We start from the raw sequence: 27,255 nt of genomic DNA, 5'->3' as shown, positions 1-27,255 counted from the left end.
TCGATCCCCTGGGCGGCTGGCTCCGCCTGAAGTCGCTACACTGCGGAAGTGACCACGTGTGTTGCAGATAGGATCTAGTCTTTTTTCCTAGTGACAATGCCTTTATTCAACAACTCCTTTTGCCCACCCTGCTACTCTGAGGAAGTTAAATCTTTGCATAAAACACTTTGTGTGGGCTGAGTATGCTGACCCAAGGGACTTCCAGAGTTTGCAATAAAAAGCTCATTTCTCAACTGTTTCCACAAACAGCAGTAAACCTCTTCAAAATAGGATCTGTGAGCCCCATGACTCTGGTTACTCAGCATTGTTGGATGGGAATGTACTGCAGCTAGGGAACGTAATGCTTCAGGTTTCCAGAACTTGTGCAGTACTGGGTCACTCTTATGCTATTTAAAGCACTTGTTTGCATTTCAATAGGTGTTCATTCTTTCTTTCTTTTAATAAAAACAACCTTCATATTCAGAACAAACAAAAAAATCTCTTAAGTAATGAAGCATGATTTATAACATCATTCTGTGTAGCTTATGACAATCAACTGCATGGTGTAGTTTGAAAAATGCTATGCTGTAACCTCTACAGGCTTTCCTTCTCCTATGAGCTCTTCCGTCTGAGCTTGGCACCGAATAAAGCCGAGGAGGCAGAACATCACAGGGAAGGGAAGTAATGATGACAACTTTGGAATGTTTTTAAATTTACTCCCACTAGCTCTCATATTTTTGATCACTGTTGTAAGATTTCCTCCTCCATACAAGACTTACACATCAGCAGAAATTGCATTAAGCATTTTTTACGCAATATTAAGTAAATAGGGGGGTTTTTTTTGGAGGGGGTGGGTGGTGGTGGTTTTTTTCTTCCCTCTGTGAAAAAGGGAATTAAAGAACAAAGAAAACTCCCTTCAATCACATTCAAATGTGTTCCACACAACAAAAGTATCTATTATACAGTAGGAATGAAAAACATAAAACACTATTCTGTAAAAAACAGTATATTGGGATATTAATTTTATATTATGTTATTCCTTCTCATAAATGCAATAGGCATCTTCTTTTAAGACACATATAAAGCTTTGAGATACATAAACAATTAGTGCCAACTACAAGACACAGGTGTTTTTTCCATTCTCTTGATATTTTTTTGTTTGTTTGTTTGTTTTGTGTGCCTATCACTGTTGCAACAGCAGCAACCAACATTAGTTGCAGCAATTCTCATCTCTGGGCCAGGCCCCATCATGCCTTGAATGAACATTTGTACCACAAGCGGTACAGGCACCACTGTGGGAATCCCTGTGTGACACATCCAAAGACACGTGTAGTTTACTTTCCGTTAGAATGAGAAGCTGTGAATGCAGACACTGAGTAGTTGCTCACATAAGTGGAGAGCTGAAAAGCAGCTCTGGACTCCTCAAAACCTTTCATCAGTTCGTGAACTGTGGCTTCTCATATTTTTATTCTTACAGGTAGCAGGTGCCCTGGTAGTCTTATTGTGCAGTCCTGGTTAGACTTCTGGCAGCTTGCTTAGACTGCTGTTGCAAGATAAGTTTCCTAAATGCACTTTAATTTAGTTCCAGAATGAATACTCTGCTTCTTTTAAAAAAAGGAAAAGAAAGTCTTATTTTCCCAGTCACCTTTATTTCATTAGAAAAGTATAAATTACCATCATAAATACAAATACCACCAGTATAAAAATTAGATTCTCATTTATAAAATAAATACTAAATTAGTCAAAGCAATAGGTAATGCCAAATCCCATCACCAAGACAATTTGAAACTGTACCACATAAAACTATTTAATTAAAAATGTTAAAAATGCAGTAAATACTGCTACCTACTCAGTGCTTGCATAAAGTGAGCTACTACAGACTCAAAAACTGCAAAGTACTTGTTCTAACACTTACTTGGAACCATCAGACTACCCTGTCTGTGTAACTCTAGGTGTAGTGTAATCCAGATATATTTTCCAGATGGATAGCAGCTACCTACTTCAAGAGTCTTCCTTACAAGTCGCCAGTACAGTAGTTTCAGTTACTTTACCTTTGATTCTCTATATCCAAAGATAAATAGACCAAGTTAATTTTATCCAAGAAGTGCAGAAATAATAGTAGCATCTTTGTCACATCAGAACTAACAGATCATTTCACCAGTTAATAAAGTTAAAAGAAAGACAGATAAATACAGGTTTTGTTTCACAGAAACAGAAAGATGTTCCTTTTAGTTAGGTAAAGGACACATATTTTTCAAAAGTAGTGTTTTTTTTCCCCTCAGAAGTACCATAAATCTTCTGGCTCAGTAAGGCCATACTGAATGGCTGTACCTGGTCAAGTCAAAGGTCCATCTAGTTCAGAATCCTGTTTCAGACAGGACAATAGAAGGAGCTTAGGAAGAGTATATGAGCAGGGTTAGGCTACTGTAACATAGCACCGGAATACTCTTCCAGCCTCCAGCTACCAGTGACACAGGAGTTTCTTGATATATAGGTTTTTCATCTGTGACTGTCTAATGGATTTTTGAATCCACATAAGGTTTGGACTTCAACATTCCTGTATGAGACAGGAATCTACTCAATTACCCAATTTCTGGGTTTTGTTATTAGGTTTTTTGGTGGTTTGTTTTTGTTTTTGTTTTTTTTTTTTGCTTTGGAACTGCCACTAGTGTCCACAATAATTTTTCCTTAGACACCATTAAGTGGTTCCTTTTCTCTTGCAGCTTTTGCTTTTTTGCGTTTACACAGGATCACTGACAGGACAATGGCAAGAGTGATGACCGCAATTGCTATCACCGCTATGATGATAAAGACTTCTGCTCCATATTCTGTAGGGGAGGAAAAAAAAATCCAAGATTTAGTTATCAGAAGCCATAATGTCACAGTGCTACAAACTCTCAGAACCCACTCCACTGAACTAAGAAATGCTTTCTGTATTTTACACTATCACAGAAGTGGAGTGACTACCTCAGTGTGAACTGAATTAATTTTAATGTGAATTTGTTGAACTGAGGAAAAGCTTTAATTCACTTGGTTCACACTAGGTTTTAATCTAGTTTAGTTAGTGCACTAAAATACCATGTTGCCACCACAAGAAGTCGTCGAGTAATCCCCTGCACCCCTGCACTATTTCTGTGAAACTAAGTAATGTAAAAGTAAAGAAAGTCTTAGTCTCATTATCTGCTTTTGAGATAATAACTAAATTTCAGTTCAAACAACAAGTCAATGGATCTGTAGGTTTCCAGCACTCCTATGTTTTAGAGCTAATCCTCCAAGCACTTATTATGGGACCTGTTATTGGAAGGATCTGAGGGAAACAATCAGAAAATTAAAAAATGAAGCTGAAGGCTACTGATGAGATCTGAAACCTCAGTGACCAGTTATAAACTCAGACAATTTAAAACTAATCAAAACAGTTTAGCAAAACCCTAAAACAAACTCCAACTAGCTAAAGATGGTGGACTCATAACTTAATGTGAGCTCTTCCCATGAGTTTCCATGTTCACTCTGTCCTCTCACTTGTACGGTAGTTTATTCTGTAAGAGGCATCACAATTCAAAGAGGTATAAAAATATACTCAGAATTGAAGTGACTTTTGTTAGAAGATTGCATGATAGACTTCACCTACCATCTAAGATGCTTCTTCCTACACTGGTACAAAACACCATGCTCTCTTGACCATTACGGTTTTCTTTGCGGGAGGGAATGATTCCTTGTATGTAGAAGCAGTAATTCTTTGTGCTGTCAACACTTATTTCAAATTCATGGCTTTTTGTTGTTGCATATTTCTGTAAAGGAAAAAAAACCTCAAGAAAGTGTTCGCTGCAAAAGTCTTAGCTTTTCAGGTAGTATAATAATTGTGTAGCTCTAATACAGCTATAGAATATGTAAAAAGTAGAGTTAAAACTTACCTTTCCAGAACTCTGATCTTTCCAGTAATAGAGTTTGTATTCCAGGTCATGTTGAAAAATATCTCGAATACTTTGAAAGCTTCCATTAGGAAATGTATATGGTGTAAGTGGATCTTGGAAGACAACATTCAGTTTGGAACCTTTTTGTGTGTAATTCTGTATCTCCGGTTTTCCAAGAACAGCTAAACAAGTATTTTTAGAATTAATTTTTTCCCCAAATGCTCTTTTTTTCTTCTTCCCTCCACTGCTTTCCCTCCTCAAATCTATTATAAGTTTACAGAGCCAAAGTAATACAGTGAAATCCTGGGTTATTAACAAATATCTTCATCTAGTACACAATGTTAATAAAATGGTCTACTCACTCCAGTGATAAACAAATGGTAACTAAAATGTTACAAGCTCCCCCACAACAAGGAAAACTTATGTCTGAATATCTTCTTCTCAGATATCAGTATGGCTACTGTAAGAATCTATAGGAAAAAACCTTTAGGCCCAATCTAAACCTTGTTTAAGTCAATAGAAGTAACCCTGAAAGGAAGTTTATTATAAGATTTAATTGGCAATCCTACTTACTCTGATTATAAGGTGCAAATTTTTCAGAGACTGCAAAAGGTGGTTCTTCAAAGTTATCCATCTCCGAGGACGTCACAGACAGTATGTGTGCTGTATAGTTCTCTTTTACATTCCTGAGCAGATCAGTAACATCGCACTCTGTTTCTGTTGTCAGTATGCATTTTTTTTTGGTGTCAGATGACTGTCTGAAAAGAGTTAAGAAAGAAGCGTCAACACTTTCCAACCAGACTTTAACATATTTACATATGTTAAAAAAAAAACATATTTTCCCCTCAAACTTTATAGATTTCCCTCATCCAGTGGCACAGTCTTGCAGGTGTACTAGGCTGAAAAGGAGAAGAAAAAACCTCAAAACCCACTATCCTGTACAGCTATATTTCACAATTTAAAGTAGAATCAAGTAAATCAAATATGAGCCATATTAATTACAGAAATATGTGATTGGATACATTTGTGATTTAAAAATTCCCTCTTTTATATGAACTGAGTAGAAGCGATACCTAGTTCTGATTTTGGATTTTTCTGCAGCTGATTTATTTAAAAAAAACGTAAGATGCACAGATCACTTGGAAAGTGTTATCCCTGATGCATCTGAAAACTGCTGCCTTAAGAAACATCAGTTGTCCTAGGAAGCTCTGTTGACACCAATATTAACTGTTTAATGTGACAACAATGTCTCCTCATATATATCACTCATTTTTTTATCTATGCCGGTGCAAATGTCACTAAGAACCGGACAGTAGCAGCTATTTTCATTGCAAAATTACAATATAAAAATATTGACAAAAACCAAGACCCATGCACTTCTCCTGATTTTTAAATGATAGAAAGCAGGTCCATTTACTTGAGAAATAATATTAAAACCAGGAAAAAAAGTGTTAATTCCACATTTTACTTCCTAATAAGAAGGAAGGGAAAAATAGATTAGATATTACTGCTTCAATTCCTCTTCCTGTTTTAGCTGGCGAACTAAGGAAAAGCAAAATTGTGGGATCTCAGCTGGAAGAGCAAGAGTGCCAACTGTTTGGAAATTAACAAGTAAGTTTTCCCTCAAGTAGGTCAAGTTTTGTTTAAGAGTCACCTGAACTCCCTTCTCACTTCACCAGATTTCTTACGATGTCACAGATCAGTTAGTGACAGTGTCCTAGAGATGCCTTGAAAACAGAGATTTGATCTTTGTGATCAAAGAAATGTACTCTGTAAATGTACATAGATGAGAAAGCAAACATTTAAGCACACTTCATCCATAAGAGCAACTTGTTTGAAGAAGTGTCTCTGTATCAAAACGATACCTGATTCTTTACTGAATCTTGGGCAAACAGACTTTAAGTTTTTGCAAGCACAAATGGCTGGAAAGAAACTCCAGATTCATAAATTTCATAAAATTCATTCTGCTAGTGTCTGTTTTTAAGTCTAATAATTTAATCACTCCCTTAAAGAACAAAAGAGTACATTAGGCCATTGCACTGGTATTTCATCCATTAGTCATGAGACAGCTCTTATTTCTAAGCTACTTTTACAGACAGAAGAGACTATAGTACCATATTTTCATTAATATGTAGGAGAGTTGATGATGCAGTTTCCCTTTGGGGCATGTTTAATAATGGTCTGTGAATTAACATGGGAGCTAAGAACAGCACAGATTTATTACTGAACTTCACAGAAGTTTTTGTGCAGTATTGAAAGAGTTGTTAGATGCTTCACATAAGCTGGCTACTTTTTACATTCACGGTATTTCATAGCTTACATAAAACATGACAGAGGAAGTCTCAACAGAGGCAGACGAACAAAGGTAATTTTTAGTATTACCCAGCAAAACAAATTATTCATTTACGGTGATTCACTGATTAGAATAAAATGTAGACTCATATTTACCAGACACCTCCCAAAACTAAAGACGAAAAACTCTGTCCAGACACCTTGAAAGGCATAAAAAGGTAAAGTTCTCCCTAATACATGGTATGTCAGATTGAGTGTCAGCTTCTTCAAAGTATCCTGGCCTAGATCTCCAGTGCAGCTGGCCGAACCCAGAACTGAAATACTGATCTGAAGCTCAGCTCTCTGTTTCTGAAGTGGGCAAAACCAAAAGCTTGAATCAGATATCCTTATAGTCGGATACAAAAAAGTATTAACAGCTGGGCTGGCAATTTTCAAAAATCCTCATGTTTGGGCTCTTTTCCTGATACATTCAATCTCAGAAATATTCAAACACCCTCTATTTGCATCTTCTTCAATTGCCATTAATGGGTGCACCTTGATGTTGTCTACTTACCCGTGTATTTCTACCGTATAGAAGTAACCCGACGGTTTTGGTTGCCACTGTAGTATAGTTTTAAAATTGATTGAAGACCAAGTTATATTAACTGCTGTTGCTACTCCTAGGTTGCCTTTAAATACAGAAAAGAGTGCCATCAGTCATATTATATATAATTCCTGGCTCCCTGCTATCACTATTTAGTTAAATGAAGCAGTTGCTGTTAATTTGCTACTTGGAAAAGTTTTTCTAGGGGAAAAGGCTCGGTCCTGCCCTCTGGGCTCATGCTTGTCTTACTAAAGGAATGTGTTCTGGCAGAAGTGAGAAACAGAAGAAGAAAATTATTTTCTGCTTATAACTCCTGAGCTGCCGAGGTAACTTATCTGTAGTTCTGTCTAATGAACAGATCTTTTTGATCCAAGACCTCTGAGGAAGCCACAACGGCTTGAAGATACTCATGAGAAGGTCCAAGCACCAGATAAACGCGGCACAGTTCAAACTCACCGCCTGGTGTACCTGCTGCAGAGGGCATTAGCTTCCAGTTTCCCCATTTATGTATTCTGGGAAGATAAAGTCTTGAGGAATCTCTGGTTGCCCTACACGCCCACGCCCGGCACGGGCGGAAGGGCAGGCCGCGGGGGCCGCCAGCCCGCCGCCCGCCACAGCCGCCTCGGGGAGCTGCGTGGGAGGAAGCCGCGGTGGAAAACCCCGCACTTCTGTAACCCCTGGAAATCAAGCGTTTCACTGAGCGAGACCCTAATTATTTTCTACACGCCACCTCCTCGGCCTCCCCGGCAAGCTCAGGACTGAGGGCAAGGTAAAGAAATCTTGCAGACGCCTCCTTGCTACAGCGGATCAGCAGCTGCGTGAAACTGCCGACCCCTGCGAGAGCCCCCCGCCTGCTGGCCAGCACCGGCCCGGCTATGGTCACCACGGATCCCCCTCGGAAGAAACCAGAAACCAGCCCTCGGCTACCCGAGCGCTGCGCCGTCCGGGTGCTGAAGCAGAGCCGGGCGCCTGCCGGCGCGTGTCGCTCTCCCGCCTCGGCCCCGCGCGACAACCGCTCTCCCGCCTCGGCCCCGCGCGACCACCGCTCTCCCGCCTCGGCCCCGCGCGCGACAGCCGCCGCCCTCGCCTCAGCCGCCGGCGCGGAGCGGCTGCCCTCGGGGCCCGCCCTCTCTCTGTCAGAGGGACCGACCCCCGCCGCCCGAGCCGGGGCCCCCCCGCCGTTACCCACCAGCGGCGGCCAGGCGCCACAGCAGGCCGCTCAGCAGCAGAGCCTGTCCCCCGGCGACGGCGCGCAGCATCCTCGGGGTAACTATCCGACGGCGGGAACCCTGAGCGCGGTGAGCTACCGACGGTACCGGAGGCGCGGACTTATATGTGTGTGGAGGAGAGGCGGGGCAGCCTGGCGGTGGGAGCGGCGCAGGCCGGCTGGCCGGGGTCACAGGGAAGGGGAGGGGGGCTGGCTGAAGCGCTCGCCGGGTTGAGCAAGCGGAGCAGGGGATCACGGAGGAACTGGCTTTACCGGCAGGAGAGGGGCGGGGCGGCTCCAGCTCCGCACCCTGTCCCCGGGCACAGGCCCACCTGGCCGTGCCCGCTGTCCGTGTCCCCCCGCCTCGGTGTCCCCCACACTTGCACCACCCCTCGACTCCCCTCCGTGGGCCATAGGATGAAATATTGGTGAAGATGGGCAGCGCTTGACAACCGGCTTCAACCACTGCAGGCCTTTGGCTGGGCTGTCGAGGGCGAGGGCTGCTACCACCACTCCAGCTCGGCAACGACTGCTCTGGAGGGCAGCTGATCCTGCCGAAGTTATGTTGGCTTAGTTAACTTAAATTCTGTGAATTCTGAAGGGCCAAATATGTCAGTTCTTGCCTCACCACACAAAATGTTTGCCACGACTGTTCAGCTAGCTCGCAGCCCCTGTTCTCTGGTTCCGCACGCACACACATGAAAGCTGCCAAAGCTCACCTGCCACGCCAGGCAGCAAATAAAGTGCAAGCCTTCAGGATTTGTACCTCATCTCTCCCATAAACCAGGGACCTGTTAACCCTTTTCCTATAAGCTTACATCGGAAAGGTATGCCATTTTCACAGGTAACAGAGAACATGTCTCCGACAGGTCTCCTGAAGCTCAGCCTGCGTCAGGCCCCCTGGCCTCACTGTGTACATAGATCTTTCTCATGGTGCTGCCTTTCTAAGAGCTCAAACCAAGCTTTTGGAGCCCGGGGTTTGGGTGCCGTGTTTTCGTCTAATACTCAAGCTCTAGAGGAAGCTGTGCTCGCACTTAGCTCCTCATTCTTCTGCGGGGAAGGTGGGAAACAGACCAGGTAGTAGAGCCATTTATGTAATTAAGGGGGAGAGATGCATTTTACAGTATTAAGCTGTCTCTTCTTTTTATTGTGATGGTGATTTGTGCAATGTTTTATACCTAGAAAATACAGGTAGAAGACTAACAGGGAAGTTTCATATTTAATTGCCTTTAATTTTAATGATTGACACATCGTTAGATGCAAGCAGTCAGGTCTGTCTCATAACGCCGAATAAATGCATATAGACCAAACTACAATATCCATGTCAACCAGAGTTAGCATAGGAATTCATATAGCGTGTTCAGAGGTCCACCTAAATCCTGTATTTTTTAATTATTAGCATAACTTCATTAAAATCCAGACATACACTTTCTAATTTTCTTGCCTTGTTTTTGATCAAATTTCAGCATTGTCTCTATGCAGCTCTGTGTTGGTATTACATCAACCAGAAAGCTTGCATGCTTTAAACTTTGTGTAGAATATGGATCTTGTATGACTAGATTTTCAAGATTGTGACCTTATAAAGTCACAGTTTATTTCCAGAGGACTTTGCAAGGAGAAACCATACTCACTTGTTTAAAGAAAAGAGGTGCTTATATAAAACTTTGAATCACCTTTAGGCTCTAAGTCCAGTTAATTTCTTTGTAGTTCAGATACAAAAGATGGAAAGCAGGTTGGTGGTGGTTTCCAGTTTTTATGGAGATGATCCCGGTATCCCCTTCTGCTGCCTGTCCTCACCCCTGCGTCTTCTGTCGAGACCTCCCATGCTTGAGATAGGTGGGGAACCCTCCAGGCTTTGTCTAGACTAAGCAGCTTGACCAGCGTTACCTTACTCCAATTTCCAGCAAGATATACCGGTGTTCACTAATGCTAGGCTTTTAGATGTCCTGCTCCATGCTGCGGCATGAGGGAAAGAGGCCACCAGTTTACCAGAGTGGTGGGAGGCAGAGCCTGAGCAAAAGGATGTGCGTGGATTAAGCAATCAAGCAGGGCTTCGGGAGTGTTGTGTGGTTAGAGGAAACAGAGGAACTTTACCAAGCTAGTCATTCTGAGGGAAGGAAGTTGAATGGAAAATTTGAAAGCTGAAGGGGAAAGACAGCATGCCAAGGGGACAACATAGCTGGATCAGGTTGGCACGGGAAGGGCATAATGGACAATGGAGAAGCACTGAGGTGAGGAACTGCTGCTGCTTCTGCTCTTCTTTCTCCTCTTTCACTAAGTCTCTTTGATTGAAGAATGAGAACTGCTCAGCACTACCTGACTCCAGGCACCAACCAGTGCAGGACAGGAGAGGGACCCTACACCACCTGACGTGCACTGATGCCTCTGGGCAGCAGCTAGTGACTTAACTGTGACATTCCGGTCACATTTCCTGCCCACTTCAGTGGTATTTCAACAGCTCATTTAAGACACAGAATTTTCCCCTTATTTCAGATATGTGTTGCTATGTGTAGGCAAGCATTATGCTTTCTTAGAATTCTGGCAATTTTTCTAGAAATTTAGAATTTGGCTCCCATAGAGGAATGTCAAAATGTAAGCATCAGCTCTGTACATGTCTCTAACTGATTTAGTCATCCTCTGCTCTTTTTACAGTCAGCAGAGAAAAATTTCATTCCTGAGGTGAAATCTGTATTTTCCTAGTATAGGCATCTAAAGCAAGTCAAATTAAATCTATTTAAATATTGAAATAAATGGGACATTTCTATTGATGGAGGCCAGAATGTTACTGTGACTTTTTAGACTGTGTGGGAGACATGCAAAAGCACAGGCCTGGCTACATGCTTTAGGTTAGGAGATTACCTCTTCCACTCTGACTTCTTCACTCTGGTGAACTTAGTATGATCAAGGTTATTCACCATTAGGAAGGTTTGAGAGATTACAAGCAGATTCTACAGATTTTCATTCCTTGATATGTATACCATGAACCAACCCACACACTGATTATGGGGAAGGTGAGGAGAAAAGTGAAACTAAATCTGGGAAACTCCAGGTTTTTTGAAAGAGATGCATGTATTTATTTTTATCGTAGATCTGCTAAATCTCTAAACTCGTTAGCTTAGAGAGAACTACAAAATAATTTATTGCTTAGCAAAGCAATTTCAACATAATATTTTCTGTATTATTTTCTATAATTGTTGACATTGTAATGGAATGCCTCGGATGACATCAGTAACAGATTGGTTTCCTTACGCTGGTAGTTTTGCAAGATTGTAAGTAAAATTTCATAATACTTATTGATGTTTTGAAATTTTGTAGTGCTATAAAACATTCACCATTCCATGCTAACATAAAAGTCAGCAATACTGTAATGCCCAATAGTGTAGAATTTACTTGTGTGAGTAAGATTGGAAATCCCTGGGAGCTTTTTCCAAAATTAAATTCCTCATGATATTTCTTCTTTCACTCAGCTTTTCAGATCTTTGTTTAATTTGTCTCATTTGACCCACATGGTTGGGTAGTTAATTTACTTATACAATTAATTATATTTGATGAAATAAAGCAGAAGTTTTATCTCCCTGAGCAATCTCCGACTTGGTACCTGCTTCTATAAATATCTTTGCATTTATCTTGCAGATCTGTTGTATCAAATATTATGTTATAAATGGATACACAGACTCACAAATACTACTGCCTTTTAAACACTGCATTTTAGCAGTGCTATAATTAATATATTTGGTAAGCAAAACAGTTTTGATAGGTGTAATATATCTGTATGTAGTGCTAAATAGGCTGTGAAATTCAATAACATACACTGATACACTGTGTGTACCTGGTGTAGGTCTTTGTTCTTTCAATCTTTTTCAGTTCCAATCAACTTTCTAAAAGGAAAAGGCCCTTCGAAAGTCTTGAAATGAGAGCCAGTTTACATCAACACTTTCTGTCTGTGTAAATGCCTTAACATAATAAATTAATTTAGATTATATACGTCCTGTGGGTTGTATGGCACCCATTTTATACATAGGGAGGAAACTGTATTCACACAGCTCTTCTATGGATATGCTGAAAGTCTACGGTGAAGTCAGGAATATACAGTGTCTTAATTTTATACTAATTTTTGTTCTTGTGTCATAATCACAGGATATGCTTTTTTTTTTTAAGCAAAGACAAATTCCTATCTATGGAAAGTCTCTAGTGAAGATAAAGGAAAAGTATAGAGAATTAAATTCAATATGTAGTTACTTCATAAATCTTTAAAAGCAGAGTAACTTGTTTGTACAAATGTTCTGCACCAAGGTATGGAGGGTGGATGTGAGAACTAGTGTGAGAGTTCATTAGATACACACACTAGTCAAACAATACTCTGGTCACTGAGAAATTCTGCAGTGCACTCTGATTATTGCTGGCCTATTTTTATAGCTGCTAAACAGATGCATCTTCCCTAATGGTAGTGTGAATTGTAGCTGGTGATTACACCAATGAACATCAAGTCAGAAAAAGTAAAGAGACTGCAAATAGAGCTTATTAAAAAATGGCTATATTAACAAAATTTGTTTAACAGTATTTGTAATTAAAAGGATTTGTATCATGTTGTAAAATTAGTTACCAAGTCCCCTTTTTGATGCACAGAACATGAATAAATGTAATTTGACTGACCCCTGTGGTAAGCAATGTCATTAAAATAGAGTAATGGAGTGAAGAATCCACTTTTACACCTAAAAGTAGTTGTGTTTATTCCTGAAGTCTCCACACCAATAGAAGTTCCAGTGTGGTGTATTCCTTGTGCATCTCTGATTTTCTTATTAGCTAAACTACTATAAATAATTCTGTGATTATAAAATTACCTTTTGATTTTATAGAATCACATGTAGCTTAACTGAAAATAACAAAGTTGCACTGGGATAGAACTAGTTTAAATCCAGGTCTGACATTAATGAGACTTCCTTTCACTTGTCGAAAAAAAATCATTAGCAAAAATGATATAAAAATTGAAATCAGCAAAAGATATTTCTTACAGGGGAACCACATGTACAATATGATTTTCTCATTGATATTAGAAATCCTGAAGCAAATCTTTGTATGGTTTTCTGATACTCTGCTTTCAAAATTTGTTTTGTTACGACATTACTTATACCCACATCCCTTCACTTATCATATGAATAATTTGAAAACAGGCACTAGCAAAAGAACAAATATTGTGGGAGATTTTGGGTCTGGATTGGCTCTGGGATCTGGTATGGAAATGATGCCTGCTTGGGAGGCCGGGGAGAGGGAAGGAGGCTTTGAGCCTTTCTCACACTGAAAATTCTTGTCAACGTTGCTTTGGTGTTAACTCGAAATTACTGTCTGCTTTCCTATTTCTTACTCACAGAATGATGTGTGATGCATTTATTATCCTTTTCAAAATAGTGTTTTGCAGCATTATTTCTTAAAAAGGAATTTGACCTATAGGTTTGTGTACATTTAATTTCTGTTATCCTCAGGGATGCCTTGGGGTAAATAAGACTGAGTAAAGGAACATTTAAACTACTCTTTACTTAGTTTGATGCATGAAAGACTTTTCAGAAAGTGAATGGCTACAGCAATACCACAGATGTGTTGTCAGGAGTGGAGAGGTATTGCTGTAGTGTTGTACACAGCTATGTTTATTTACCAGTGATGCTCTCCTGCTAGAGGGCAAGTAATTCTAAGTAGTAATAAATGTTATTGAAGCACGACAGAAACTTTGGAGATACAGACACTAAATTATATCAGTTGCTTCTGTGCCTAGATGCTTTTGGCTAGCCAAACCAAACTCTTATGAGGTTGAATCTATTGTTTGACACTGTGATGCTGTCTGTCTTCCCGTTATTCGAAGTGTTCCACCACAATAATGAAGTAGCCTCTTAGAGTAATTCCTTTACCCTAGAATATCTTAACTACATAAATTAATCTTGCAGTTCCTATGCATCTCTCTCATAAGATTTATTTTTCACAAATGATGCTAGACACAAGTGCGGAAGTGCACCTACCATAGAATCATAGAATCACAGAATCTTTAAGGTTGGAAAAGACCTCTAGGATCATCAAGTCCAACCATCAACCTAACACCACCATGTCCACTAAACCATGTCCTGAAGTGCCATGTCTACAGGTTTTTACTTAGGTTTTCTCCCTGTGCCTGAGTTTGTGAGGAAGTAGCCAAACTGAAAAAAAAAAAAAAAAGCAATGCAAGTATTAAGTGACAATAAGACCTCTTTAAAAGGAGGCATGTACATTAAGGGTAGCATCTTTTTTCATATTGAATCCAGTCTCAGCTCATGACTTTTAAAGTAATTAAATGAAATAAATTAATTTTACTAGGCAGTTGCTTATAACTGTTAGTAAAAATTATTTCCTTTCTTCACCAATTGTTTAAAAATGCTGACTTTTTAATATTAGATATGGCATATATAACTTCTCATGAAGGCAGTGGTAGTAAAATTGAATGTTTTTTAAAAATACTTGGTGTGAGCATGCCTTGAACGTTAGGTTATTAGATGGATAAAATAAACAAAGCTTCAATTTGAACAAACATAGTCTGTAGGCTGTCATTAAACCACTTCTTAGGAACTGTGAGAGAGGAAAAGGTAAACTGTACTCTGTTTAACTTAGCTATTATAATGTTTAATCCTCTTGTATACAGCTTTCTCTTTTAGAGTAATTTGATACAAGAAAAAGACATTCTGTACTAAAGCTAACCTGCAAAATTAAACTGAGGATTTCTTTAAAATCTTGCATCTCTGTACTTTTGCATTACGTTGTTGATACTGTCTTTCTGACTTAGAGGTGAGTAGATTAAAAATAATTGGAAAATGGAGTTTAGCTATAGGAGAATGATTGTGGATTTGGTAATCAGACAGAATCAGCCAGCTATGCCAGTGTAGCTCATCTGTTGTACAGCCTAGGAGACTTTATTCTGAAATTATTCCTCTGCTTCCCAAATCTGCTAATGTGTATCACACCCAAGGAAAGTCAATTAGCTTATCAGACATAGGTTTGACTTTTAAAAATATATTATAGAATCATAGAATAGTTCGGGTTGGAAGGGACCGTTAAAGGCCATTCAGTCCAGCCTCTCTGCAAGGAGCAGGGACATCTCCAACCAGATCAGGTTGCTCAGAGCCCCATCCAACCTGGCCTTGAATGTTTCCAGGGATGGGGCATCCACCACCTCTCTGGGCAACCTGTTCCAGTGCTTCACCACCCTCATTGTAAATATTTTTTTTTCCTTCTATCAAGTCTGAATCTACTTCCTTTTATTTTAAAACCATTACCCCTTGTCCTGTCAAAGGTTGCCGTTTAGCACCAGAGTACATAGAAAACTTTTTCACTATAATGTAATTCGAGTTACAGTCTGTGCACCAATAACAGTCTGTGACAGTAGGTGGATATGGCTTTGCTTCTCCAGCTTCAGATGGTAGATTGCTGGGTCCTTTCAGTCATCTTTCTATTCTATCCTATCACGTTACTGCATTTTTCTCCTTCCTGAAGAACATTAGTTAAGTAGTGTCACACCCTGCATTTTGTATGTCACTGTAGCTTACTACAAGACTCAGCATTGATTGTCTCCTTGATTTGAGGCAGCCTTTAAAATTCTGAAAGTTTTCTGTACAATGGGAAGTGGCTGATTTGTTGTAATAGTCATGTATCAGTCAGAGTACAGTCTTTATTTTAAGCTTTCTAAGTTTGTATTGCAATTAATTTAGTGAACACATATATGATCGTAATCACTGGAATTTAATATCCTTGTGTTTCTCTTTTCCTCAGAAAATGAAGCATGTCAATGGTAGCTAGAATTGTATTTCATAAAATATTAGTTACTCTATGTGATTAAAGAAAGGTTTTTGTTTAGGGATTTTGAAAATAAATAATGGTATATTGTTCAGAAAAAATGCAACTGAAGTTGTATCTTATTCTTTAATAAAATCACAATGGCAAGAACACTATCCAAACACTATATGTATTATCTATTTAACTTGATATAATTGCTCACAATTTACTGAATAATTAAATATCACTTTAAAGTGACATTATTTTTGAAAAAAAAATACAATAATGTAAATCAGACAGAATATTTACTGAAATTAGTGCATTTGTGCCCCCAGTGTCAGATTTGAAATTTTATTTTAAAGGAACAAAGAAAATATTAAAAGACTTAAATGGCTAATGCAGCACCATTGGTTTGAGCTCAGAGTTCATCACCTTGACAAGAAAGAGTGAATTTTACCTTCCAGATGCTGTGAGTGAAAGGATTTGAGTCTTGCTGTTCTCTGATGTCAGTGTTGACAAAATACTGGCAGAGATCATACCACTTTTTTACATGTTCTCTGCTGCTTCTGGTTATTTGTCAACCCAAATCATAGAGGTCAGTGTAAAGATCTTAATATTTTAGCCCTGCCAAAAAAAACCATGCAAAGAGAGGGACATATCTGTTGCTAATCAGCTTCCTAGCTGTCCAGTATAAAGGGAAAGGAACATCTTAGATCTGATCTAAGGGGAAGGTCTGAAACGGTTTCCTTGAATATCTATACACTGGGCTTTACAGACATACTCATTCTCTGTATTTGAATGTTATAAACAATTTGTCTTAGCCAGTTTAAGGACAAGATGATTACAGCATAAACTGGTACAATCTAAGGCATTACATTCCTGTGTGTGGAGTGCTACAGTGCTCCTGTCACAGCCAGCACCCAAACGCATTCTTTCACCATATCAGAGGGCTGGCAGAGTGCACTTCTACTGACCTGTGGGAATTCATTTAGGAGTTAGTAAAGAAGGGGTGAGGCGAAACTTCCACTAACCAGTATTTAGCTAGAAAAGCTATGTGGTTTGTGCCAAAGTGCTGAATGTTTAACCCTGAAAATCTCAAGGATTTAAAAACAACTGTGTCATTATATTTTGTATTTTAATGCGTTAGAAGTCAAGTTAGGGTCTCTTGTAAAAACTAAATACTGCTATTCCAAACTGCTAACTTTGACATGTAGCTGTTTGATTAGCTGTGTTTGGAGCTTTGTGAGCATATTTGAGTGGAATGTAAAGTACATAGAGGAGATATGTTCTTAGGTTGAATGTTTAGAACAAAGAAAAACTAAAAATTAATAACATCGATCAGTCTGTATTTCGAATACTTTTGCTCATAAAGAATGTGTACTTTCAGATTATTCTGTTAACAGCTAGATATAGCCTATATTTCTAAGTTTGAAAAACTAATTTTATTTGAGTCCAGTTATGATTGTTCTTTCACCATGATATCTAACTGCAAAATAGCATCAGATCAGTTTTTGTTTCCTGGTGTCAGCCTCCGTCATCTAAACCACACTGACTCCTGCTGATACCAGCAGGAACATCTCTTCCCCTGTCTCCTAATTTGGTTCCTTCTGATTTAACTAGTGTGGCTGGTATCTGATTGATACAACAATTGTTAGTCTAGGAGGCAAATTACCTTTCATACAAAGAGAAAATACTCCTTGGCTATTTAAGACATGTAGACAGTCAAAACCATTCCCCTGTAAGCTTCCAATTACAAACTTAGGCTCTTCAGTGCTTTGATGAACAAGTAGGAAGTAGTATGTCTGCTGGTGGCAGGTCCCCAGGTTAGTGGAAACTTTGAAGTAGTCACCTAGATCTTTTCCAAATGCTGCATACTCTAGCACGGTAAAGGGTTTTATAAAGTTTAAACTAACTTGCATTTAGACAAAAATTGGAACTATGCACTCTTTAAATAGGATAATGTTGAATAAGACAGAAGATAAATGAAAGTGTATGTTAAATCAAAGTTCTCTACTCATTCTTTCCTGCAAAACACAGCCCTGTCCTCTAGGTTTGCACTTTTCCCCACAATCTTTCCTGAGTTGCAATAAACTTGACAGAGTCCCTTTAGGCTCCTAGAAAAAGCTTTTTTTAAAACTCAGTTTGGAGAGTTGGCTGTATGTTTGCTCCCTCATCTTCTCAGCAGTCTCCTGTTCTCTGCTTTTATTGCAGACTCCTCCTTGCTACGCCTCTCACTCATTTTTTCCTCCCTTTCTTTTTGGCAGAACATAACATACAAGACACAATAAACTGCAAACAAACAGATCAGATAGCATCCATTGCACCATTAAAACAAACTGCAATAAAGATTCTTTTGTAAGAAGAATTCTAAAATGATCTTAAATGCTACAGGCCCTGAATTTTGTGGCTAATCATTAGTTTATATGCATTTGCCTCACTATAGAGTTATTTACTAGATCTGCTAAAAAAATAAATAAATAAAATCAAACCCAGCATTTTCTGTCATCACATTTGACTTGAATGGCATTTAACATGCTTTTCATGTAACAAAACTACAATTGTTCATTAAAATAAAATGGGATTTCGTACTTATATAACGAAGTCCAGTTCATCAAAAAAAATAGCAGCACTAGGCAGACAGGGCACTCTGTTTGAGAAGGGGGTTGAAAACAGGAGTGCCTGACTTGTAAGTCTCCTATTCTAGCTTCTCAGACACCAGATAAGCCCAATGTTCAAAGAATATGCAAAGCAAGTATATTCTTCCCCTGCTACTCAGTGCAATTGTTACTTGTTTTTCACTTTGGCTTTTGAGCAGAGGACATAAAAAGAGGGAAGGAAGTCGAACAAAGTTGTGTCTGATAATTGTGCAGAAGCATACTTACTTTCACACAGATATATAGATAAAGCACAGCATACCTTCTGCTGAATCACATACATGTATGTTCAGCAGATAATCTTGTTGGAGGTTGTTCCCATATTCTTGTGCAAGTCCTATATGCAGGGAAGAAACCTGACTGTACAACTTGCGTAGTTTCTGCATAGATGCCTTTGTGCTGATAAAGGTCAGGGTGTACACTGAGTATCAACACAATAACAACTCCCTGCACTAGCAGCATATTAGGTTTTGATCGATACAGAAAGATTTTGAAAGATTTCACTAGATATGTGTAGCTTTGCCTTTCCTTGTGAATAATCTGTAGCATGTATGCAATATTGTGCAATACTGCAAGACATTGAAGACAGATAACAGTGTGCTGATCAATTAGCAGTTCCAACAAGAGTGAAATAAACTCTGGAGCTGCTGTTGCAGCATTGTTGATAGCGCTTCCATTTTCCTACATTTTTTTTTTTTCATTATCAGCTCTGATAAATGTTCTTTGAACACTTTAGAATAGAGAAGCATATATTTCTAGATCACCTGATTCCAATCTTAAATACTGCTTTATTTTGGTATTAACTTGGTTGGAGTTATAAGAGCTTTAAAGTCTTGCAATTAAAACATAAAATCTGGCTAGGCAAACAAAATATTGAACTGCATTTTTCAGAATCCTTTTCTTCCTTTCTCTTCTTATTCTGAGAGGCATGCTTGGCATAGGCATCTCTTGACATACAGCAGAGGCTTGAGCTGAGATTGTATGACTTTGGAATTTTAAAATCTCAAGAGGAATTTGAACCCGCAGTGTTACCTTTTCAAACACGTAGTACTGCCAGGCAGAGACAGTCATTCAATGGGGGAGGTGGAATTCCAGTAAGAGAGGCCAGAGTTGGCTGGATTTCAGCTTCCAAACTCTTTTCATATAGTCTTTGAACTTTTACTGCACAATTCTGCTTATATCCAGACTTGCAATCTCGTGTCAAATCCAAAACTATGTCCTCAGACTCTGAAAGATTGTCTCCAGTCCTTCTGTTCTTCTGTCTTAAATGTTGCTGAATACTTTATAGATTCTCGTCCAAACACCAAACTCATTCAAAGTTCAGTGACTGTTTATTCCTTGTTACTTTCTTTGAAAAGACTGACTGAATTAATTGGGAAGCCATGTGTAGTGGTGTGCAAAATACACAAACAATTTTGATTCTGAAACAAAGTTCTTGGATTAAGCATGCACTGCAAATTTCCTCTTTCATTGCTTGTGCTAATTCCTAAACATTCATATGATAAAGATTATGATACTTCCTTTTTCTAGGAAGGAAATGAGGTAGCACTAGGAACTAGAACATAGACACTTTCTGCATATAAATATGGGCTACTTTGCCCATGAATTGACTAATGCATTACTCAATGAGTCATTTGAACCAGGAATCTGACAAACAAAAAATACAAGACCCTCAAAAGCTTTTACGTGCTACTTTAAAGAAAGGAAGGAGCAAGACACTTTCTTGGTCTTAGACTTGATAGCATAGAAGAAATTAGAAGTAGAAAGAAACTAGGAGAAGTACACAGTGACACACATTTTCTTGCTGCCAGGAAAGAAACAGGCAAATTTTGTTCTGCAGCTTTGGTTATTTTGCCAGTGATCAACAATGTAGACTCCCATTTGAGAAGGGCAGGCAGGGAAGCAGCTTTTATTAGCCTCTTTTGCCATGTCTCCTTTCTCTGCCATCTATAACTTACATTCATAACTTGCCATAATTTAATTCTGAAAGAAAGTCTGTTACTTAAAAAGGAATGTTGCAAATAAAAATGCTATTAAGTTAAACTGACACTCTATTTAGTATCTATAATAGCTCTACATTTTGCCTTGATCAGTTGGCGAACATGGCTTGTGTTGCCCATGTTTCCATAGCTGTTGCTCAGCAACTAATTCCCCTTTTAGTTGTGTTTTTAATTGCCTTCACCCAGCTGGATTCTCCAGCTCTTTTCCGATCTGTTCCACCAACTGCCCCAGTTCTCCCTCTGTCACTATAGAAGTGCAAAGTAACAGATACTGTTAAGTACAATGGAGATAGCGTTAACATCAGATTATTTTTGTATCCTTTATTTATCCTTCAGAACAGTAGATCTAGGTGACATTTTTAACAATAATTTGCTTTCAGACACAGGAGTAATTAATATAAGAAAAAATATGTCAAATATATATTAATTACTTCTGTTCTTAACTTGTTTTTTCCTGTGTAGCTTACTTGTGCCACATAAGCGAACTGACCTATAACAGCAAGGCTGGAATATGCAGACAACAGTATGGAAAGGCTTTGGCCAGGAAAATTACACAGTTCTAACTATATTAACCAAAATTTGTAGTGTAAATCCAGCTTCACTGTCAAAATATTTGTCTGTCCAGAGACTTCATTTTCTCTTCATGACATTTTTTGATTGTAAAAACTACGTTTTAGTTGGATACACCCAGAGACTCAACTCCAGCTTTGTAAGTATTTTTGTCATTGCTCTTTGGAATTATTAAAAAAAATATAATGGCTTTTTTGGGGGGTTTGGCTTCATTCAGGTGCCTTTGATTTGAAAGTCAATCCTTTACAGTTTCCCTTCAACAGTGCTTTCAGAGGAAAGCAAATAAAAGTCAATGGCTTCTGTCCTGCTTCAGGTTCAGCTGTTAGCTGAATGCTAAAGGGTGCACTACTGAGGCAGGTCAAAAGTTACCTTCCATTCCTAAAGAAGCATAAATTCTCTCTAGATCTGAGAGAGGTTGTCAGAAGATTTTTCAATTACAACCTAGATTTATAATTTCAAGGTGTGTGGTTCATAACAAATTTGAACCTGAGCAACTTGGAATTGAGTTTCAAATCACTTACTTCTAATTCATTTGCATTTATTTATAAGTAGCTTTATCTAATCTGTCCATAACGTAAAAATTTACTGTTACATCAATGGTTACATTTTTAATAGCCCACTGTAGGGATGGAGAAGTAGAGCAACAGGCATGCAAAACACAAAAATAGAAACTTGAAATATATCACTATTTTTATTGACAGGATAAAGAAGTCAGTTAAGGGCACTGATTACAGTTTAAATTCTTTTTCAATCATCAGATGAATTTTATTTACCACCATCATCCATCAAGTAATTTTTAGCCCCTTTTGTATCAGAACCACGTGAAACAGAAAGGAAAAGTTGCTGGTTTGTTACTTGAATTTTTTATTTTCAACTATCTACAAAATCCTTTCCCAGTTCTTCCTGCCAATAGGCAATATTCTGGTCTATTAGTAGGCCAGAATAATTTTTTTCTGTTCTTGTCCTACAATAACTGTATGTAGTCATAGATTATTCTCTAGCTTTTATGTCTTTCAGGCAATGTAGTCCATGCTTCCGTGAAAACAGAATTGCTCCTGACTACAGGATTTCCTTAGGCTTCTACTTTAGATTAAAAGATCTTACAGTATTTACCCAGTAATAATTTTCTTCAATTTCTCTCCTTTATTTCTGCTAGTACTTCCTTAGACATCTCCAAGTAATTCCACTACCATTTTAGGGATTTATTATTTTTAAGTGTCTTTATTACTTGCTTTTATCTAGTAATCACATAGTCAATGCTAAATTTTAACTCTGATGTTGATTGTACTTCTCCTTGACGATATCTGCTATAGCTCCTGAAAGCCCTTTATTTGACAAATGCAGTGTTTTGGGGGCATTTGTGACTAAGCTGTAGACTGAGGAACCTAACCATAGTGTTCCCAGGTAGTATGCACTGCCAGCTGACCTTTCCTACCACTGGCATACTGCAGTACTGCATATCAGTGGTAAATTTTCTTAGCTCCAAATCTGTGCTACTTTTCACTTTTTCTTCTTCTTTTATTTGTATGGAATGCGTATCCTATATTCTTCCTTTAGATGTCCACTAACACTCTCCTCACCTTCAATTTGCAATTAAAAGATTAGGGCTCAGTCATGTCAGTGCAAGTTTCCTTGCTTTACTGAGTAAAATGTCACAAACTTAAATTAAGTGATAACTTCAAACATTTCACAATAGGAAATAATTTCAACCAGCATTTATAGGGCTTTCAATGACTTCCGATAAATCTAAATGTTATCTAGGCTAACCGGCATTCTGAGTGACATTTGAAGTTCTAATCTTGGCATGTTGATAAAATTGGAAACAAAAAATATGTACTTGTAGTCAGTAAATAACAGCCAATTGACCCAAGTGAGATCAAAGTAGGCTGAAGCCCAAGGAATTGCTCATAACCTGAAACAAAATACTAAAGCAGTATGACAAAAGAATGAGCTTGTACCTCACTGCTGTACTAAGGCAAGTAGACCAATAGGAAATGTTCCACCTTAGTAAGATAAGAGAAATTTTATTTACTTAATGTAATGCTAGTTGGGATTCATAACCTCAGTGAGACACTTCTGGGTGTGTGCTGTTATAATAAATACACGCATTCCACTCAAGATTAAAAGCTCTTGGCACTAAGAAAGGAAATTATCAAGATAGTATTTATTGCTCAATGACACTTGTTTGCATGTGCTGCATCTGTTCCTAGGTACTACCTAGCCCTTCAGTGAAAATTGCAACAGATCATTTTCGAGATAAGTATGGGTGGGAGTACGTAGACAGTTTTTCTCTGGTCTTGTTTCGTGACTCACACAAGGACATGATTTTAAAAGCCTATCTTCTGTTTTATATCTTCTATGGGTATTGGTAATTCAGATTAACCACAGTAGATATTATTTAGCTAGTTTCGTAATGGTGTGTAAATATAAGCAGTCATGTCTGCTTATATACCAAATAATCATGGGGATTTCATGGTCCTCAGCCTTTTATAGTCATGGGAGATTGAATAAGAATTTTATTTTTTTTTAATATAGCTTTCAGATTAGTCATGCAGCAAGTAAATGTGGAATAGCCAGGTATCTCGCCTCTCCTTGAGGTACTTGAGAGAGTCTGTTGCTGTGTAGAGAAAGAAAACCAATGAATCAGATGACTGCTGAATCACTGGAATTACAACAAAGGATGGTCAAAAGGGGTAATCAGAACTTGACCTGAAATAGAATTTAGTGGCAGCAATCCAAAAATTAACCAGGCTAATTGTAACCAAAAAAAAGGATTTAATGTAATCCTGCTGTTGATTTAATTCCTAACTTACACTGTTGCCTTTGTCTGCAGTACCTAGTGAATTGCGTTTTGTGTTCAGGTATCTTACTGTCAAAAGATTATTCAATGTAGCCTAACTATTATCACAGCTGCCAACGTTTACTCATGGTAAAAAAAGACACATATTGGAAGAATTCTAACAAATAAGTTTTTGTTATTATGCCACTTTTCCCGTGACTTTGAATTTCATTTTAATCCTAAGTATACTTTCCCTAAAAGCTTTGACAAAAAGGCAACAGTAAGGATACTTGCTATAACTGTAAGCTAGCGATGAATATGCTGTTATACTGGGATGTGTATCAAAAAACTTGGAACATAGAGCTGTGGGTATTTTGACATTATTTCAGGTGCTGAATCATGTAATCTTTCATAAAATGCTTAATTTCATGAGGAACTTTTTTTTTTCTTTTCTCCCACTATAGGACTGTTCTAAAGTGTGATTACTCTGCTAGCTACACAATTCCTTTGAGAATCACCCTAAAAGTAGGGATAGTCACCTTGCACTCATTTGTTCTTGTGCTTAAATTTTTTTTCCTCATTTTTGTTTTTCCTCTGTGCACTTATGTACAGAGATCATAGCTTGGGAGTCTTCATGTGTTACTTTTAAACAATCTATCCTGCCTAATATTCTTCTGTCAGATGGGATCTGTGTTCCCCTGATCAAACTACTAGCTCCTTTTTGCACTTGTGGAACCTTCCGTCCTCCTTTCATTACTGGGTGACCAGTATTTTTCCAATAACACAGATGAAGACTTGCACAAAGCCACTAATACTTCTCTGCTGGAAGTAACTCTTCTGATGCAATATGGGGTCACATATATCTCTTTCAAACTGGCAATCGTCTGATAGCCATAGTGTTTGCCGTTCTGTGATCAGTTAATATCCCAGGGCTTTTTCACCCTACAGTTTGTTTCCAGTAAAACGCTATTTTATGACAGAAGATTTTGGGAGTTTAGTAGTGCAGGATTAATTAAACCTCTAGGGTTTGTTTTTTTTTCCTTCTGTCTACTGTAATATCTATTGAGATAGGATATAACGGCCAGTACTTGTTAATTTACTACTTTATGTAGATATAGTGAGACTATTGACCCAGTAGATTTGCTAACTCTATTAAAAATAGTGTGAGATATCTTAGGTTACTTTGTAATAATATTTCTTTTAAACTTGCTTGCCATACATTACTTAAACTCAGATCAACAGTTCTGGAGTCAAAAGCCAGTGTTTCTGTTAAGGTATGTATAACATAATGAACAAAACACAATCTGATTTGGGTATCTTTAATAGCTGTTGAAATATGGTGAACTACTTTGAATGAAAAATGAAGAATGAATATGTGTTGAAAATGAAGTGGAACAGGGGAAATATGAGTAACAATGCTGAATTTACCTTGGTTATGAGGATAAAAGGATATTCTCATGGCTTATCTTTATTTTTCTAACTTTGAATACTGAGGTTAGGAGTTTCAGTTTCACCTCACCCTCTTTTCAGTCAGTGGAGACAGAACAGGTCTTGCTCTCAATGGCTCTCCAGAGTAGTCCAACTTAAAATTAACAGTTATATGGGGAGATGAAAGAGAGTAGCCTCATAATTCAGGCTAAAGTTGAATGCTAATTAATCTAAACACACACATATGTGTTCAATCCACTTGTTTGTCCTGCAATTATTGACTTTATTTGTAATGTAAGGCAGGGCAGACCAGGGAGGGCGGTATGACTTCTGTTCTTTGTGTGCAGTTCCACAAACTCAGCTAGACCCGTGAGGCATGTAGAAAAAAGAGTGTGATAAGAATTCAGAAGTTTGGTCAGAAGCTTTCAATGTCAAAACTCAAATACATGTGTTGTTTATGAAATAGCTGAACCATATCCACAGCCACAAAGAAGTTTATTCAGGTAAGAGACAAAAAGATCCTATCACTACATGGCCAATTTTCATAAATTCCTTAAATTTTCTCAGAGTTAAGGTATTTTAGAGACATTTCTAACCTTATCTTCTCCTAGAATGTCCATAGGAATTACCTGGTGAGCAGACAGAACATAACTTGAAAATACCTGAACCTAAAATGGTTTGGTTCTTCAGTCTTAGAATTTGCAGTTTGTAATCTGCCATCAGTATGAAAATTACATCACTTCAGAAATGAGGGAGAGAGAACAATTGCAAGAGGTTTCTGGAAGCTTGCAGGGTGCAGGGGGAAAAGCTCTTGCTTTGTTTGTGATGACAGACACTGTGAGCTTGGTCCTTTTGTAGATGAATTTGTTTAAACCTGGAGGCTTTTCAGTTCAGGCAGTGAGGAATACATGCTAGAAGACAATTCTACTAATGCTGTCAACTGGCTTTAGTTACTACTACAAAAAGCACTGTAAAAGTACTTATTTAAATTATTTTGCAAGCCATGTAGGTAGACTATTGCTGCAAGATGCAGTCTACTCCAAGTTGTACACTGAAGAGTATACTGTAACTGCTGTGCTTCATTGCCCAGTGATGAGGAGAGAATGTAGCAGAGAAGACATAAAATTTCACTGACTCCTCATTCTGGGAATATAGTAAGAAAGGGGAGATAGTGGCAAAAAGTGAAGTGGAAATGAGGCTTTGGATGTGACTATGCATGTTAAGTGGTGTTTCTCATACTGGGGTTAAGTGTGGCAGGTCACATGTACCACCAGTATGGTAGGTCTCATGCAGCCACTGTCTAATGAGCACAATGGGCACAGGGTTGGGGAGACAAACTGCAGGACTTAGCAACTGCACAAAACACTACTCAGCTGCTGAACCTGTGTCCCTGCAGCTCACACTGAACAATATTTTTTTGCTGACCAAATGTGGCAAAGAAAGAGAGCTGCTCAAATATTTAAATTGCAAATGTCAAGTTGTTTGTTTTTTTTTTTTAAATTCTCTGCTGACATTGGAAGGGAGAAGATTCCCTCAGAGAGCTTAGTATGCCTGTAATGGTAATCAAATTTTCCTCTATTTAAAAAAATCTGACGTCTTAGATTTTCTTTTCTAAATTGCTTTTAAGAATACATAAGTGAATACATGTAACAACTTAATTATTTTTCCAAATGAAAATAGTACTATTGCTGAAGTGATATGCTAATCCTCAGATTCCTTTAGTTGGGATTAGAAAATAAATTCTTACACCTAGTGTAAATGGTGCAACTGCATACATAAATATTAAGGCAATAATGCTATTGCCTGTGAGTGCTGAGAATGCTTCCTCTGTGGTTAGCTTTCCAAGACAGAACTGAAAAGAATAATTTACTTTTCTGGAATTGTCATTCCAGAAAATGGTGTCACAGGCATGGCCATGTCAGTGGAGTCACATCTCTGAACAGAAGAACTGTTGGTCTGACGCACTACTTTCTAAATGGGGAAATTTGCTCTATTTCCTCAGAAATGTGCAAACATGCTTTCATTTAAATATCATTCTTCTACAATCAGTATTCTGTCACATAA

General features: G+C 38.3%; 2 protein-coding genes across 5 annotated transcripts in view; one reads left to right on the top strand and one right to left on the bottom strand.

The window, feature by feature from the left end:
• Window positions 1-1,606: 1,606 nt before the first annotated feature.
• On the bottom strand, window positions 1,607-8,056 carry F3 (coagulation factor III, tissue factor). Its single transcript, XM_086753594.1, has 6 exons — window positions 7,955-8,056; window positions 6,736-6,850; window positions 4,464-4,648; window positions 3,891-4,072; window positions 3,608-3,767; window positions 1,607-2,807 (listed from the first exon to the last, which is right to left on the bottom strand). Exons 1-6 carry the CDS (start codon window positions 8,022-8,024, stop codon window positions 2,668-2,670), a joined length of 852 nt encoding a protein of 283 aa, XP_086609720.1. The 5' UTR covers window positions 8,025-8,056; the 3' UTR covers window positions 1,607-2,667.
• The window catches only part of SLC44A3 (solute carrier family 44 member 3), a 99,179-nt gene continuing 79,863 nt past the window's right edge, over window positions 7,940-27,255 (top strand). The window contains exon 1 of one of the 4 annotated variants that reach the window (XM_086753588.1): window positions 7,940-8,063. The gene's annotated coding sequence lies outside the window, so the exon portion shown is untranslated. Of the gene's footprint in view, window positions 8,064-21,011; window positions 21,124-27,255 lie in introns of those variants that run through there. The other 3 variants (XM_086753587.1, XM_086753592.1, XM_086753589.1) reach the window with 3 other exon arrangements.

Source organism: Chlamydotis macqueenii, chromosome 8 (assembly GCF_036417535.1).
Source record: "Chlamydotis macqueenii isolate bChlMac1 chromosome 8, bChlMac1.mat, whole genome shotgun sequence".
Classification (NCBI taxonomy): Eukaryota; Metazoa; Chordata; class Aves; order Otidiformes; family Otididae; genus Chlamydotis; species Chlamydotis macqueenii.
Note: the sequence above shows the minus strand (reverse complement) of the source record. Positions and strands in the feature narration are given on the sequence as shown.

Excerpts from the sequence above, each read along its gene's own strand:
- F3 (XM_086753594.1), bottom strand. The coding sequence starts at position 8,024 with ATGCTGCGCGCCGTCGCCGGGGGACAGGCTCTGCTGCTGAGCGGCCTG. Across the intron at positions 6,851-7,954 it reads GTGGCGCCTGGCCGCCGCTG|GCAACCTAGGAGTAGCAACA; the intron begins GTGGGTAACGGC and ends CTGTATTTAAAG. Across the intron at positions 4,649-6,735 it reads TATACGGTAGAAATACACGG|ACAGTCATCTGACACCAAAA; the intron begins GTAAGTAGACAA and ends AACTCTTTTCAG.